General features: G+C 42.2%; 2 protein-coding genes across 2 annotated transcripts; both read left to right on the forward strand.

Annotated features, from left to right (window-relative positions):
* The first annotated feature begins 5548 nt into the window (after positions 1–5548).
* Positions 5549–7764, forward strand: LOC125287383 (interferon-induced protein with tetratricopeptide repeats 5-like). The gene is made up of 2 exons (XM_048233168.1): positions 5549–5870; positions 6172–7764. The coding sequence occupies exons 1-2, from the start codon at positions 5866–5868 to the stop codon at positions 7565–7567; spliced, it is 1401 nt and encodes a 466-aa protein (XP_048089125.1). The 5' UTR covers positions 5549–5865; the 3' UTR covers positions 7568–7764.
* A 3832-nt stretch (positions 7765–11596) lies between these two features.
* Positions 11597–14708, forward strand: LOC125287953 (interferon-induced protein with tetratricopeptide repeats 5-like). Its single transcript, XM_048234039.1, is given in 2 exon segments — positions 11597–11684; positions 13280–14708. Coding segments are annotated over 2 exon segments (1434 nt in total). The 5' UTR covers positions 11597–11679.
* The last annotated feature ends 2572 nt before the right edge of the window (positions 14709–17280 follow it).

Genomic DNA, 17280 nt, shown 5'->3' on the forward strand with positions numbered 1-17280 from the left:
AACTCCTCCTTCCTCTACCACCAGATGGGGCTCTGCCACTGGCAAGAGATGATCAACATGAAGACATCCGCGTGGCGTGCGGCTCGGCTCCAAGTCAGAAGTCAAGGCCGCCGCCAAAAGCATCCGCCTCTTCCGCCAAGACCGTGGAGCTGAAGCCGGCCCAACACACTGCGCCTGGGTCCACCTGGCAGAGGCGTGCGCAGAGAGCCGGCAGCTGGAGAAGGCCGAGCCCATTTTCACCCGTCTGATCTCGGATGAGCCTGACCGACGGCGGAGGCAGCACTGCCACACCAATGGCGCGGGGTCTTCCTGATGTACCACAGGAAGGACGACACCCGGGCCGTGGAGCAGTTCAAGAAGGCCTACAGGATCAGGGTCGACACAAAAGACCGCAGTCAGGCTCGGGACAAACTCAAGAAGATTGGGAACCGCAGGTCTGGGCGGAGAGGCCGGGAGAGTGATGACATCTCGGCTTTCCTGTCCGAAGTAGATGACCAGGACAGGCGGGAGAGCGCCACAAGGGCTGCAGCAGCAGCAGCAAATATCAGTGGGCTTGCTGACAGCTTCAGAACAAAGATGGCGTTATAAAAGGGTCATAAAAATACACTTACTCATTTAATGTTTTAGGTCAGCACATCTTTTTTTCACCAATTGTGAATTTAACAGAATATAATTAGCTAAGCTAATTAATACGCATTAAGCAATTTAATATGTATATGTATGTGGAATATTACCCTTTTTTGTTTTGTTTATGCTCAGAAAATATATCTGGTCTGATTACCTGACTGCTGGTGTGTAATTTTGGTGTCTCAGATAATATCTCTGTTTGAATGGTTATGTGAAGAGAAATCATATTATGTTATGCGAAACAAAACAAAAAAATCCTTAGTGGTGACTTTGATTTAAAAAAAAAAAAAAATTGGTGGTAATTTTGTGGCGACGGTGTCAACTTACATGGTGGGCGTTGCTACAGTGGCATGATGCCACTCCCATGATAAATGGGGGTGGTGATGTGGCTGTGTGTACATGTATAATATGTGTATGAATTCATGTGGACGCATGTACTGTTAGGAAATATGTTTCGTGCTTCCCAGGGGACAACTTTAATAATATTATTGTCAGGTATAAATTGCATTCATTCATGTTTCATTTACAGTTTTTCTCAGTCGCTTTGGTGCTTTTCTCAGATCAGAAAGAAAATTCTCATAACTATTAGTTCAACCTCCACAACATTTAGTAATTTGTGCACATTTCTCCTTCATCTGAACAAATTGCAAATGCTTTTGAACATGTATCAGTTGCTTTGTCATGTCAGTCAAAATGAACTATACTTATGGATGCTGAATAGTCGTTCCCAATTAAACTAATAGTCTTCATTTTATTGTTTGAGTCATTACATACAAAATTGGTGAACTAGTTATCAAATTCTGTTATAATGCTGTAATTGCAAAGAGCATACACAGTAAAACTGTGAAACGATACATATTCAATGTCTTGTACTCACTTACTCCCCTAATTACAGCAATTTGTAAATTTACTGTAGTTTTCAAATGGCTGCAAGTACTGTATAGTGCTGTCTTGAGCATTTTCAGGTAGTGTCACCGAGTTCTGACCTTTTTTTGCATGGGAAAACACTGAGAGCATAAACTGTCGTAATGAAAAATGACAAAGCCATTTGACTATCTTGTTTATAAACGATGGTGTCAAGACTTCTCATTTTGATGACACTGGCAGTTTCATTGACATAAATACTTGCTTTTGAGGAGTGGACTATCCATTTTGAGCAAGTGACGTGCTTTTGCAGGTTATCCACTAGGTTTTGCAGTTTGCACTAATTGTTTTGAGAAATGCACTAACTGCTGTGCAAATGTTAATAGTGATGTGAGAAAAGCACCAAAGCGACTGAGTAAAACTGTAACAAAAGGAAACAGGTACCTTTTAGTTGTAGGATTTATTGACAGGGGGTGGGATTAAATAAGTGTTCACTTCTTCCCACTCCCTTTCAAATGTGTTTAAAAAGAGATTAGTCTATTTATTTATTTTCTGCCAATTGATGACATATGTGTTTATAACTGGCACATTTTAAATAAATTCAAATCAAATTATATCAAGCACTCGTTTAAGTCCATGTAAATATGTGCCCTAAATTCTTTCTTCATAGTTCATTTGTGTGACCCCACCAAAAAAAACATGGTGGGATTTAAACTGTAGTAAAGGATTTAGGAGTAAAATGCCTCACCCTTATGACTGTGCTGCAGTGTAAACAGGGAGAGAGAATAGAAAGCTAAGTGTAAACAGAGAGAGAGAATAGAAACCTACAGTACGTGTAAACAGAGAGAGAGAATACAAACCTAAAGTCACACACCGGTTTACGTCTTGGGCTGCCCTTAAGGGGGTACCAGCAAGCGATATCTGTGCAGCGGCTTCATGGGCGACGCCTTGCACTTTTACCAGGTTTTATAGGGTGGACGTCACTCGCCCAGCTCCGGTTGGCGACGCTGCCCTCATGTCCGTGACCGAGCGAGGTTTTAATGGTTAGCTTAGAGCTCCTCGCGACTTTTTTGGTATGTGTCATCCCTTTTTTAGACCGTAGTGACGGTCAGAGTGAGGTCGAAACAGATCGTAAGTTACGCATGTAACTATGGATCTGTGAGACCGAGGGATGACCGTCACTATCCTTGTCGCTCGGACCATCCTGAGGCGCTCAAGGTAGGAGACTGAACCGGGAGCAATCTCCGCTATTTACAAGCTCGAGTCGTTCTGCTTCCGGAGGTCATGGGCATGACTTTGTTGACATATGGTCTCGGTGATAGGCAGAACGAAGGTGATCATTCCTTTTTTAGACCGTAGTGACGGTCATCCCTCGGTCTCACAGATCCATAGTTACATGCGTAACTTACGTTACAACTGTTAAGCTTTCTCATTAAAGAAGAAGCATGGTTGAGCACATGAATAGTATTGCATACTGACTCAGACAACTGTTCACCGAGTGTTCAGTGGTCATTCCTGTATTTCTGTATCCTGTAAGTTGTATTTGATAACCACTCAGGATAATATTACAGGAGCAAAGCTGCTTTCTAAACAGCAGGTCCTTAGTTACTTCATCAATTATCATTTGCAGTAGAATGAGAAAATTAGGTTATCTGCTACTAGAACAGTGGAGAAAGTGGAGGAATTCTTGGATAGGGCTAGAACGTTCTAAGTTCGATTCTCTTATGAAGTGAGATTGTCCTCTTGCTTCTACATGCTGAACCTAACTACATGCTGAACCTAACTAGTGTGACACGTGGAAATACCAAATAAAGCAATGCAACTATATTTGAAACAATTGTTTTTCAAGCAAACTGAACACAATATAAAACCCAAACTACTGTAATAAGGAGAGTCGAGCTGAGATGAGAGAGAGGTGGGAGTGTGGACTGAAAGAGATCAAGAGGACTGAGAGATCAAGAGGTCCAAGGGGTCAAGATGACCTAGAAAGAGATGAGAAAGAGGATTCACATTTCTATGCATTTCACATTTGTATGCTTTTCCATAAACAAATATCAGCATGACACAGCAGATTGTCCTCATCTATCCTGTAACACCATCAACGCCCTAGAAATCCCCCTTAATGGCTCTCATAGGTAATGACTGAGTTGCTCTCTGTTATCTCTAGTCACGTGACCCATTGGCACAGGGTTTATAGACTTAAGTCACGTGTCTGCAAGGGGTGAATAGAAGTCAAGAAATTGCAGGACATTGCAGCAGTTTGGGATTAAGTGCCCTGCTTTGTGGTGAATGGAAATTAATCTCCCGGCCATTCAAAAATAGTATCTGGAGTTGCGATACAACAGTTCTGAAACACTGTAAGACAGTGTGGGGTAGACCAGATCTTTGTTTAAGTCATAGCTTATGCATTCTCTTAAATAGCCTCCGCCATCAGTTTGTGTGTGTGTGTGTGTTTGGATGGGTGAATTTGAGGCATGACATTGTAAAGCTCTCAAGTGTAGGCTACTGGTATGCCGAAAGGAATTGCTTGCAAAAAATATTGTAGTTCTACTGTAGTTCATCAGTATTAGCTATAATCCATTAGTTTTACTTTTATTCTATGTAGCCTAGCCTACCCCTGATTAGTATCTCCTCGATTAACCTCACAATTACAAGGCACTATCATATGGTAAATTGTAGCCTAAATCAAAAGACTGTTTTATTAAAGAGGTCAAATTCACAGCAGGATCAGGCCAATGTAAGTTAGGTATTTATTTCAATTTAAATCACTGCCAGTTGCATTATTTTTAATGTCCAAATATATCAATGAAAATCCCTCACTACTGAACAACTTCCAAAGTCAAAGCTTTTGTAGCTTTTACCAGCACTTCATCTGTGCCTTCATGTGGTCCTTAGGTAAGGCTGCCATCTTCTGGCTATATTTTTAATTACATTTTATTTTCTGCTGGGTCATGAACACATAAACATTGCCATAGGCTAACAATGAACAATGAACAAGTATCCAACAAACAAGCAATAGGCTACATAAATAAAGAAGTGAAATGATGCCACTTATTATGCTAGGCCTGCAATATAGTTTGGCCTCCCTCGGTTTTCTGTCAGTAATGTAGAGCATAGGTAGGCTAGTAGGCTTCATGTAGGCTGTAATAGCCTTGACATTCAGGGTGATATGATAACACACAGAAAGCTACTACCTATCCAATGCTATCTTTTTTTCCCTAATTCTAGGGTGGTATATCTTACCAAAAATCACTATGATTCCCCTCACATGGTACCGACCAACCCCTCTGGCCCAAGGACTAGGCCTAATAATCAATTTCCAGGCTACTTTCGTTTCAGCTTAGTGCTTGGCAGAGGTTGTCATAAACGCAAAATTGCAGCAGGCCTAGAGGCTATTTTTCATAAAGACACATTTTCCACACTTTGTGTGTAAGCATATTTATCTATAGGGCTTCGTTTGGTGTAGCCTATAGGCCTACTCATTGGTCAGAGCAAATAATATGATATTTCATGATCACTTATGAATATTAGTAGCAAAGATTCTCTGCTCTGTTCTAGAATCTTTGATTGGTAGTAGCCTAGTGACGCATATTGAACGGTTCGCATAACTGAACGGTTCGATGTCACCCAGGCATCAAACTCATAGAAGCTTTATTTAAATAGTAGATTTGTTGCAGAACATTAAAAAAGCATTATTATACGGCTCTTCACAATGCAAGTAGAATGCTCCATTGACTTGAATGGGATTTCCGAAAGTTCTAGCGGTCATTATTTCTTGTGAAAGGACCTCTGAAAACAAGAATGACCGCTGTCAATGGCAACGGAGTTTGCCTTGGAATTTCATTCAAAAGTGAAAGCAGACGGTTGATCAGCTGTGTTCTAAAGAATGTTTGATTCAAGTTCAGCGTGTGTTGCGAACTATTTGTTTCTCAGCAAAAGCCACGACGAAACGGTAACAAGTAAGTGTAAAGAGACATATCATGGAGTTTATTTTTTTCGTTTTGGCAAGTAGCCGTGTAATAAGCGGGATAATGTATAGAACGCCGGTCATTAAGTCCCCCGAACTTGTTTCGCCCTGATCGCCAAGATAATAAGAATTAAAAAACGTTCACTTTTTGCGTGGGTTCAGCTCATGAAGGGTGCAACAGTTACCCTCTATGATTGCATAAGAGGCGCAGAGCCAGAAAGTGAAGTAGGCTAAGTTTCGGTTTTGATTTCCCCAGTAAACTGACTATTGATGTTGAGGAAATGCAACTTTAGCCTAGGTCGGTATCACCAAAGAGTAGGCTATAAATACCTGCCTAGCTACAGTCTTTGCTGTCACTCTGGAATATCCTTCACACTGAAAACACTGAAAACCATTCACAAGACGAAATGAGGTAGGAGAGAGAGAGAGAGAGAGAGAGAGACTAATAGAGTATAAGTATATATCATAGTAATGTATGATCATTAATTTGTGTAATTGCTTATGGTTTTAATTATCTCACTATATGTTTCTGTAATGCTGAGCCTATAGTGTGGAGCCTAAGCCTGTCTATGCATCAAGCCAAAACTATATTTATGTAGGCTATTGCTCGTTTTGTATAGCCTAATCTTTTTTACTTTATTGCTGTAATTATATATGCCTAATCTGTTTTACTTTATTACTGTAATTATATATGCATTCACTTTTCCCTGTAGTTCAGACAAAGTGACAAGTAAGGGACAACTAAAGAATCTGGAGTGCCTCTTCACATGGGACGTGGACAAAGATGACATCAATGACTTGAAGGGCATCCCAGAGAAGCTCCTGGACCGTGTCAAGTACTGTCCCCGCAGGTACCACGCCACTTACTTCAACATCCTGGCCTTTGTGAGCCACCTGCAGGGTAGGAACGACACTGCCCTTGAATACCTGGCCAAGTCCGAAGCCGTGCTGAAGGAGGAGAAGCAAGATGAGGCGGAATTCCTGGTCACCTACTCCAGCTTTGCATGGCTGCACCATCACCTGGGTAACATGAAAGACATGGAGACTTACCTGGGCAAGGTGAAGAGAGTAGGTGAGGGTGGAGAGTCTGCCGTGGAAGCAGAGAAAGGGTGGAGCTTCTTAAGGATGGGGGCTAAGCTCTATCCAAGGGCCAAGGAGAGCTTCCAGAAGGCTCTGGAAGCCAAGCCTGACAGCGTGTCCTACAATGTGGGCTATGCCATAGTCCTTTATCGGTTGGAGGAACTTGTCAGAAAGGATGTTAGAGTCAAGCCTAAGGACAGCCCTGCAGCCAGACAGCTACAGAGAGCCTTGGATCTCGACCCCACAGATGCTGAAGTGATGGTCCTCTTAGCCCTGAAAAATCAAAGGTTTAATGCAACGAAGAGCAGAGAGCTGGTCCTCATGGCCCTTGAGAAGTGTGCTGACGTGCCTCAGGTCATCAGGTACGCTGGTACATACTTCAGGAGAGACAACTCTACCACTGAGTCGTTAGAGATGCTCGAGGAGGCGGCTAAGAGAGCTCCCAACTCCTCCTTCCTCTACCACCAGATGGGGCTCTGCCACTGGCAAGAGATGATCAACATGAAGACATCCGGCGAGTGGCGTGCCGGCTCTGCGCAAGTCAAGGACGCCGCCGCCAAAAGCATCCGCCTCTTCCGCAAGACCGTGGAGCTGAAGCCGTCCAACACACACGCCTGGGTCCACCTGGCAGAGGCGTACGCAGAGAGCCGGCAGCTGGAGAAGGCCGAGCCCATTTTCACCCGTCTGATCTCGGATGAGCGCCTGACCGACACGGAGAGGCAGCACTGCCACACCAAGTACGGGGTCTTCCTGATGTACCACAGGAAGGACGACACCCGGGCCGTGGAGCAGTTCAAGAAGGCCTACAGGATCAGGGTCGACACAAAAGACCGCAGTCAGGCTCGGGACAAACTCAAGAAGATTGGGAACCGCAGGTCTGGGCGGAGAGGCCGGGAGAGTGATGACATCTCGGCTTTCCTGTCCGAAGTAGATGACCAGGACAGGCGGGAGAGCGCCACAAGGGCTGCAGCAGCAGCAGCAAATATCAGTGGGCTTGCTGACAGCTTCAGAACAAAGATGGCGTTATAAAAGGGTCATAAAAATACACTTACTCATTTAATGTTTTAGGTCAGCACATCTTTTTTTCACCAATTGTGAATTTAACAGAATATAATTAGCTAAGCTAATTAATACGCATTAAGCAATTTAATATGTATATGTATGTGGAATATTACCCTTTTTTGTTTTGTTTATGCTCAGAAAATATATCTGGTCTGATTACCTGACTGCTGGTGTGTAATTTTGGTGTCTCAGATAATATCTCTGTTTGAATGGTTATGTGAAGAGAAATCATATTATGTTATGCGAAACAAAACAAAAAAATCCTTAGTGGTGACTTTGATTTAAAAAAAAAAAAAAAATTGGTGGTAATTTTGTGGCGACGGCGTCAACTTACATGGTGGGCGTTGCTACAGTGGCATGATGCCACTCCCATGATAAATGGGGGTGGGGATGTGGCTGTGTGTACATGTATAATATGTGTATGAATTCATGTGGACGCATGTACTGTTAGGAAATATGTTTCGTGCTTCCCAGGGGACAACTTTAATAATATTATTGTCAGGTATAAATTGCATTCATTCATGTTTCATTTACAGTTTTTCTCAGTCGCTTTGGTGCTTTTCTCAGATCAGAAAGAAAATTCTCATAACTATTAGTTCAACCTCCACAACATTTAGTAATTTGTGCACATTTCTCCTTCATCTGAACAAATTGCAAATGCTTTTGAACATGTATCAGTTGCTTTGTCATGTCAGTCAAAATGAACTATACTTATGGATGCTGAATAGTCGTTCCCAATTAAACTAATAGTCTTCATTTTATTGTTTGAGTCATTACATACAAAATTGGTGAACTAGTTATCAAATTCTGTTATAATGCTGTAATTGCAAAGAGCATACACAGTAAAACTGTGAAACGTACATATTCAATGTCTTGTACTCACTTACTCCCCTAATTACAGCAATTTGTAAATTTACTGTAGTTTTCAAATGGCTGCAAGTACTGTATAGTGCTGTCTTGAGCATTTTCAGGTAGTGTCACCGAGTTCTGACCTTTTTTTGCATGGGAAAACACTGAGAGCATAAACTGTCGTAATGAAAAAATGACAAAGCCATTTGACTATCTTGTTTATAAACGATGGTGTCAAGACTTCTCATTTTGATGACACTGGCAGTTTCATTGACATAAATACTTGCTTTTGAGGAGTGGACTATCCATTTTGAGCAAGTGACGTGCTTTTGCAGGTTATCCACTAGGTTTTGCAGTTTGCACTAATTGTTTTGAGAAATGCACTAACTGCTGTGCAAATGTTAATAGTGATGTGAGAAAAGCACCAAAGCGACTGAGTAAAACTGTAACAAAAGGAAACAGGTACCTTTTAGTTGTAGGATTTATTGACAGGGGGTGGGATTAAATAAGTGTTCACTTCTTCCCACTCCCTTTCAAATGTGTTTAAAAAGAGATTAGTCTATTTATTTATTTTCTGCCAATTGATGACATATGTGTTTATAACTGGCACATTTTAAATAAATTCAAATCAAATTATATCAAGCACTCGTTTAAGTCCATGTAAATATGTGCCCTAAATTCTTTCTTCATAGTTCATTTGTGTGACCCCACCAAAAAAAACATGGTGGGATTTAAACTGTAGTAAAGGATTTAGGAGTAAAATGCCTCACCCTTATGACTGTGCTGCAGTGTAAACAGGGAGAGAGAATAGAAAGCTAAGTGTAAACAGAGAGAGAGAATAGAAACCTACAGTACGTGTAAACAGAGAGAGAGAATACAAACCTAAAGTCACACACCGGTTTCAGTTTCATTTAGCCAAACATTATCCGCAGGAGGTACTGTACAAATAGGCATCTCTCAATGTTAGTGGAGTGCTTCTGCTTCTGTGACATAGAAACACAATTACAGCTATGTGGAATGTTGCACGTCCAACATACTGTACGTGGAACATGCAGTACAGCTAGAACCGACATGGAGACAGAATGGCAGCCTAGCTGAATTTGCACCATGTGGAACGTGCAGTACAGCCAGGGCACCTTACGCCAGTCAGGGCATGGAGATAGAGGGTGGCTCTGCTAAGACCAGCCCTATATTTGTCTCCTTAAATGGCCTTCATCCTGTCAGGCAGATCTCCCTGCTTGATTTATGGAGTGTGATCCCTTGTGACAAGGAAATGTATACACACACTTAGGGAAGAAATCAGATAAGGTATAACCAATGGGGGGATGTTCCACAAAGGAATAATGTTTCACAAAGGAATAACACACAGGGTCTTTTTTATAAATAAAAAGAAACATTACTATCCCTTCAAAATAAATGCAAAAAACTAAATTGCGACTCAGTTGAAGTCTTGCTGAATTTGCACCTTGTGCAACATGTGGGGAACCTTGTAATCTAGGACACCACAGTGCAGTGTGCACCCACACGGAACAAGAAGCCCCGCATGTGGCGACAGGAGGTCCAGGGCCACGTAGGGCAGGCAGCAGAGCAGGTAGGTGCCCAGGGAGAAGAGCACAGGGAAGAAGGGGGAGTGCAGCCATGCGTCGTGCGTCAGGACCCAGTCCCAGAGACTCTGGAGCAGCCGTGTAGACATGTCTGTTCGTGTCGGTGCACGAGAGAAGTATGAAGCTCTCTCAGTGTGAGCATGCAACTAGAGTGTGCTTTCCTAGAGCCGGCCCCCCCATTTCCTTATAAGGCTTACATCCTGTGGGACGGAATTTCCTGTTTGGTTCATGGTGTTTGTGCGTGTGTGTGTGTGTGTGTGTGTGTGTGTGTGGGTTGGTGTATGTGCATGCAGAGGAGGCACAGCATGTGCCTCCTCTCTTAGCTCTTCTGACAACATTACACACCTGATGCATACTTACCATGCTTTTCCCTCCTCCACCTCCCTCTCTTTCCTTCTCTACCTCCTCCTTCTACCTCCCACTCCTCCCTCTCCACCTCCTTTCCCTCCTTTTATCCTCCTTCCCTCCTATCTTCCCTCCCCTCTATCTCCCTCTCTTCTCTCCTCTACCTCCTCCTTCTACCACTTTCTCCTCCCACCACACTTTGACTAGCACTTCTAATGTAGACACTCCTATAGTACTAGTATTAACAGATGCAGTGGTAATTCCTAGCTAAGGTCTGCTCTACACTGGAGCTTAAATGTTATATTTCTGTAAGTCACTTTGGATAAAATCAGTAAATGTAAAATGATAGGCTCTGCTAGGGCTACAGTAGGGCCCCCTTTGTTTCCTTAAATGGTTTTCATCCTGTAGGCTTTTCCTGCTCAGATGCTTCAAAGACTCTCTAAAGTGCTCACTCAAAACACGTTTACACTTTTTAACATTAGCCCTGACACCTGAGAGGCCACTGCCCAGGACTGTACACTGTGGCGATCATCCCTTAAAATAGGAGCAGCAGCCTTTGAAATGTCCAGGGCAGAGGCAGCAGAAAAGCGGAGGAAAGCCAAGCAAGAGCGCATCATCCCCTACCCCCATTATTCCAGGACCTTCCAAGCTCAAATTGGCATGATGAGTCACCTTCTTCGAAGTCACTGTTAGACCAGCACCCAAACCGCCCTGATGACTAAGTGGTCGAACTAAGTGGTGTGTATGTGTGTGTGTGTGTGAGTTTGTGTGTGTGTAATTATATACTGTATGGTAAAAAAGGAGGAAAGACTTGCCACTCTCTGTGACACAAAAGGACACTGCTAAAAACCTTGTGGTCTTAGTCGAAAGTGATCTAAGTGTTCAACAACCACAAAGGAAAGCAATAACTAAATATTTTTTTTACCTCATAGAAACATTGTTAATCATAGACATGATATCAAAACATGATTTAGAAAAACACATTCATGCATTTATCTCCGGCAGACTAAAACCAGTTTTTCCCCTTATTTTCCTCTTTGCATTTCGGATAGGCCTACTAAACCAAAAGGTGCAGCGCAAAGTCTATGCAAGACCAGACACGCATATGTGGTGGTGAAGCAATACTAAGCCCCACAAGGTGAATGCAAAGCATTGATGTTAAGTTTCAGTTATGATTTCCTGCGTAGGCTGGTGGTCTGGACGGACATGTGAGCAGTTCCCCACTGTGCCACTGCATCACTTCAGAATACTGTTTGAGCTGAACCCCAAACACAAGACAAAATGAGGTAGGCCCAATATATATATATATTATATATATTATACCTCTGCTTAATCATGCATGCATACACACACACACACACACACACACACAAACACACAAATACATACAGCATGGTAATGCAGGGTGTGATTTGCAAAGAAAAAAGGGGGATTGTTTTTTCGAACGTTTTGTCTTCCCCTAAATAACAAAGACACTTGGTTGAGCCATTGTTGCTTGGCTGCTGAAACCGTCAGATATGTTTGCCCTGAATAAAACACCGTTTGCATCCTTTTTTTAACACTATGCAGTGATCAGTGAGTTTTTGTGAAAGTACATGAAAGTATATGAACCAGAACATGGGTGATACAGTTGAAATCTTTATTTCTTGCAGCTGTTAAAACATGCACTAGGAAACTTAAATCAGCATATTTTACTTTCATAAAGGGAAAGTGTAGCCTGCTGTTTGTTTGCGTATTAGAGATTATTTCTCCACTGTTGGCTGTTTAATGATCAAGCATGCATTCTTTTCTTAAATTACAAGTAGTTCAGTAAAGCAATTTTAATAAATTAATGGTAGGAGAAGTGATGCTTAGCGATTTTTAATATGCAACTTTTTGTAATAGCAATCAGCAATCTCCTCACTAATGTCTAGTTGTTTTGGGCAACCTGTTTGTTTGTTGTCATAGAACTAGACTAGTCATCATCTGCAGCCACAGTGAGCACTGACAGTGACAGTCTGTTTCTGATGTTATGATGTTATGATTATTATTGGTGGGGGTGGGGTAAATCATTTAATTTAGTTGTTGTTATGTTGTTAAAGAGTACTGTTTAACTAATTATGAAATAGCATACAAAATACATTGAGAAATAGTTCATAAACATCGGAATAAATATGTTGACAAGCTATTCTACCATAGGGGAATACGAGGAACCGCCGCTGCCTGGGCATCCTTCTTTGTCATCAAAAAAACTGACTCAAAGACCTAACTCTTCCAAAGACACCTCCTCTCCTAACGCTTCTGACAACCTGACACCCTTGATGGACACTTACCATACACTTCCCATGCACTTCCCTCCTCTACCTCCTTCTTTCTCCTCCTACCACACTTTGAGTAGTACTTATAATGTTGCCACTCCTATCCTCTAGTACTAGTATTGACAGATGCAGAAGTAATTCTAAGGTCTCCTCTGCAATGTTCCTTGAATGTTGTTCTCTTGCTGTAAGTCACTTTGAATAAAAGTGTCTGCTAAATGGAAATATAATAGTAATAGCTTAAATCTCTGCATGTCTTTACTAGATGTAATAGTAACACTTTACTTGACAGTATCGACATAACAGTGACATGACACTGTCATGAACACATGACACTGTCATAACACATGAACCCTAACCCTAATCCTAACATCTAACCCTAACCCTAACTTTAACCCTAACCTTAACCCTAATCCTAACCCTAACTTGTTATGACAAAAAACGAATGTCACTTAATAACAGAAGTGTTATGTCATAAATGTTTATGACTAGTTTATGACACGTTCATGACGTCATGTCACTCTTATGTCAATACTGTCAAGGAAAGTGTAACCGCTGTAATTACATGTGTTTTCATTTTGCCCTAGTGCAGAGAAAATGACAAGAGATGATAAGGTAAAGAATCTGGAGTGCCTCTTCACATGGGACGTGGACAAAGATGACATCAATGACTTGAAGGGCATCCCAGAGAAGCTCCTGGACCGCGTCAAGTACTGTCCCCGCAGGTACCACGCCACCTACTTCAACATCCTGGCCTTTGTGAGCCACCTGCAGGGTAGGAACCACACTGCTCTTGAATACCTGGCCAAGTCCGAAGCTGTGCTGAAGGAGGAGAAGCAAGACGAGGCGGACTTCCTGGTCACCTACTCCAGCTTTGCATGGCTGCACCATTACCTGGGTAACATGAAATACATGGAGACTTACCTGGGCAAGGTGAAGAGAGTAGGTGAGGGTGGAGAGACCGCCGTGGAAGCAGAGAAAGGGTGGAGCTTCTTAAGGATGGGGGCTAAGCTCTATCCAAGGGCCAAGGAGAGCTTCCAGAAGGCTCTGGAAGCCAAGCCTGACAGTGTGTCCTACAATGTGGGCTATGCCATAGTCCTTTATCGGTTGGAGGAGCTTGTCAGAAAGGATGTTAACAACATGCCTAAGGACAGCCCTGCAGCCAGACAACTACAGAGAGCCTTGAATCTCGACCCCACAGATGCTGAAGTGATGGTCCTCTTAGCCCTGAAACTCCAAGGCTTTGACTCTTCAAAATGCAGGGAGCTGATCAGCAAGGCCCTGACAGTGTGTCCAGATGTACCCCATGTAACCAGGAATGCTGGGAGATACTTCAGGAGAGACAGCTCCATAGTAGAAGCCTTAAAAATCCTTGAAGAGGCTGTCAAGAGAGCTCCCAATTCCTCTTTCCTATATCACCAGATGGGACAATGCCATTGGCAGGAAGTGGTTACGATGAAGAAGTCTGGAAAGTGGAGGGCAGACTCTGCGCAGGTCAAGGCCGCCATCACTGAAAGCATCCGCAACTTCATCAAGACCATTGAGCTGAAGCCGTCTAACACATATGCCTGGGTGCACTTGGCAATAGCCTACGCAGAAAACCGACAACTGGAGGACGCCAAGGCCATTTTCACCAAGTTGCTTTCAGATGACTCCCTGAGCGACACGGAGCGACAGCACTGCCACAACAAGTACGGCAGTTTCCTGAGGCACCAGATGAAGAGCAACACCCAGGCAGTGGATCAGTTTAAGATGGCGTACAGGATCAGGATCGACAGCAGAGACCGGCAGGAGGCTTGAGAGAATCTCCGGCAGCTTGGGATCGACATGGCTAAATCATGGAGAGCCCAGGAGGATGACGGCATTTTGGCTTTTCTGTCTGAAGTTGACCAGCAGGACAGACAGCTAACCAGAGCTGCAAGAGCTGCAGAAAGTGATCTTAATGACCTTAATGACAGCTTCAAAAGAAAGATGGCAATATCAAGCCAGCTCAAAAATACACTCACAGGGCCCTAATTTCAATGGCAGGCAAAGTATCAACAAGCAAAGTTCTTATGAAGCTATCGTGTGGCATGTTGGAGGAATGTTTGCAGTTAAGGTCTTGCCCACAATGTCTACAGGCCTTTTTTGCATTATCAGCTTAATCTTTGATTTTGACTGTTACTGTAATAATGATGGTGCTCTGTATGAAATAAAAAAGCATTATGATTTCAACTTTATTCACATTAATGCTTTAAGCTTTAAGTTTTGTTTATGCCTAATTAATGTTTCAGCATTGAATACCCAAGCAACTGCTGAAGTGTAATATTGGTGTCATGTACAGCAAAGATTTTCACAGACATTAGACTGTTACTGTATATAGCCCTAATTTGAATGATAGGCAAGGTCATAATGACTCAACACAAACAGGCCCCAGACGCACAGCGGAAATTCTTTATATGTAAATTCTCTGGGACATAAGGGGAAAAACTCATTAGTTCATTTTGAGAGAGAGAGATAGAGAGATAGAGAGCAAGAGAGAGAACTTGATCAAGAAGGAGAGAAATAAACTGATATTATATCATGTGTGTTACAACTCTGTCAGCATAATGACCTAAATAAATATTATTTATTTTACTATTATATGCATAATATCAGTGATATTGCTCCTGAGAAGTTGTAGTTGCAGACTTGCATTCAAAGTTACTTTCAGTCTTCTCCTTACCCTTTTTTTGGCAGTCACAATGGAAAACCATTAGCCAGAACCCAGTCACAGACAAACCTGTTAGCATATTTGGATTTGCTAAATGAAGCCTTCCCAGACCCACTCTCAATCTCAAATGAGGTTTGTCTGAATTTTGGAATCTGGATACATGAAAACATGTACATCGAATGGATTTAGACACCCCTCTGTTGTCATCAAGCCTCCTAATACTGAAATGCACTGTACACAATCATCTTCTGCTAGGGGTCTATTCTGTGCACTACCATAAAGCTACTAGTTCACAATGGTTATCATACAAACATGTGAACTATATATTTATATCCATAGTCAAAAAATGCCAGAAGAATGTGCCTACCATGATGACGTATGGGAGAATACAGTCTTTTAGTAATAGCTCATGGACTATTTTGACTGTCAGTAATGTATGTTTTTCATATGTGTGTTGTCATCACACAGTAAAAAGCATTAGTTTTTTAGTGAGCCATATGAGGCTTGCTAACCACTCAGTGAGTAACCCTGGACCAGTGTGAGACATCTAAAATGGTCTTTGTTAGGCATTTTGCACTTACAGTGCTTCAGTACACTTCAGTACAGTTATAATAAACAAAAACATAACATAAATACTGTACTTAAACAAATTTCAGCAGTTTTTCCAGGTTTTACAAACAATGTGTTGTGCACAGAGAAGGTTCATGCCTTTTTTCTTTAGAATCTACAAAATACAAAATAATTATACTACAACCAGTGCTTTGCAAAACATTAAACACACATCACCACCCTAATAAATATCTAACATAATGTTGCTCCAACAAAATACTTGTTTACAACAAAAAGCCTGACGCAGAGAAGCAATACATTAGATTTCGCTATCAAATCTGTTGTACAAGATATTGACAGTGTAATAACTTTAAAAAACAACTTTAGCATAAAACAGTGATTAAGGCATTTGTCGAGAAGAAGGAGGTTTTTACCCGTTCTCCTGGATTCACAGTAGGCTATTTTGTTGCACTGATTGGTTAGGTCGATCAAATTGTGTGCAGATGCATTTTACCCCTGTATTGGTTGAAACACGCCCCATAATCACGTCCCAGTGCATCAGTTCCAGACTCATATTCTGGGGTGCGTTTCCATGGGCGGATTATGAACTTTCGGGCCCCTGGGCCCAGATGTATTAAAGGCCCCCCAGTAATTGTCGTATATGTGGGAGGGGGGGTTTGGGGGTCCTCCCCCAGAAATTTTTCAATTTTTTTGATGTGATTTCCTGTATTCTGGTGCATTTTGGGGATGGCCAATACTAAATTTAATCAGATTCATAGCCTTCATCCTGATTTGTTGATATTGAGGCAATGATTCCATGCAAAGGCTTGGGCTCCAGGGCCCCCTGACCCATAGGCGCCGGAAGCACAGTGTCCAGGGGGCCAATGGCCCCTCCACTTTTGGCTCAAAATATATTTTAATAAACAAAATCCTCCACGAAAAAATTAAAAAAACGTCCGCGCAAGGTGTTAACCATTATAGCGGTAGCCCGCATCTAATATAGCCTAGAGCTATTTGTGCAGCCGCAGCGTCACTGTTGCAAAACCTTAAGCTTTCTGCCCATGGGTCAAAACCGATGAGCAAAATACCAGCAGCACCCAGGCTACACCCCCAGGGAGCAGACAGCGCTCCACTCTGGGATGTTCATTCTCAATCAATGCAACATGGAGAGATGGATTTGAAATGTAGCCGAATCTAATAACATTTTATTCTGGTTTGGTATGGTTTGTTCACCATTAATAAAGGCTAATGACAATTACTGAAGTTATGAATCTGTTGGATAACCACATTTAGCCTATTGCGCGACATGAGATTCAATTAATATCATGCGCAACGTGATATATCCGA

Source organism: Alosa alosa, chromosome 22 (genome assembly GCF_017589495.1).
Source record: "Alosa alosa isolate M-15738 ecotype Scorff River chromosome 22, AALO_Geno_1.1, whole genome shotgun sequence".
Taxonomy (NCBI): domain Eukaryota; kingdom Metazoa; phylum Chordata; class Actinopteri; order Clupeiformes; family Clupeidae; genus Alosa; species Alosa alosa.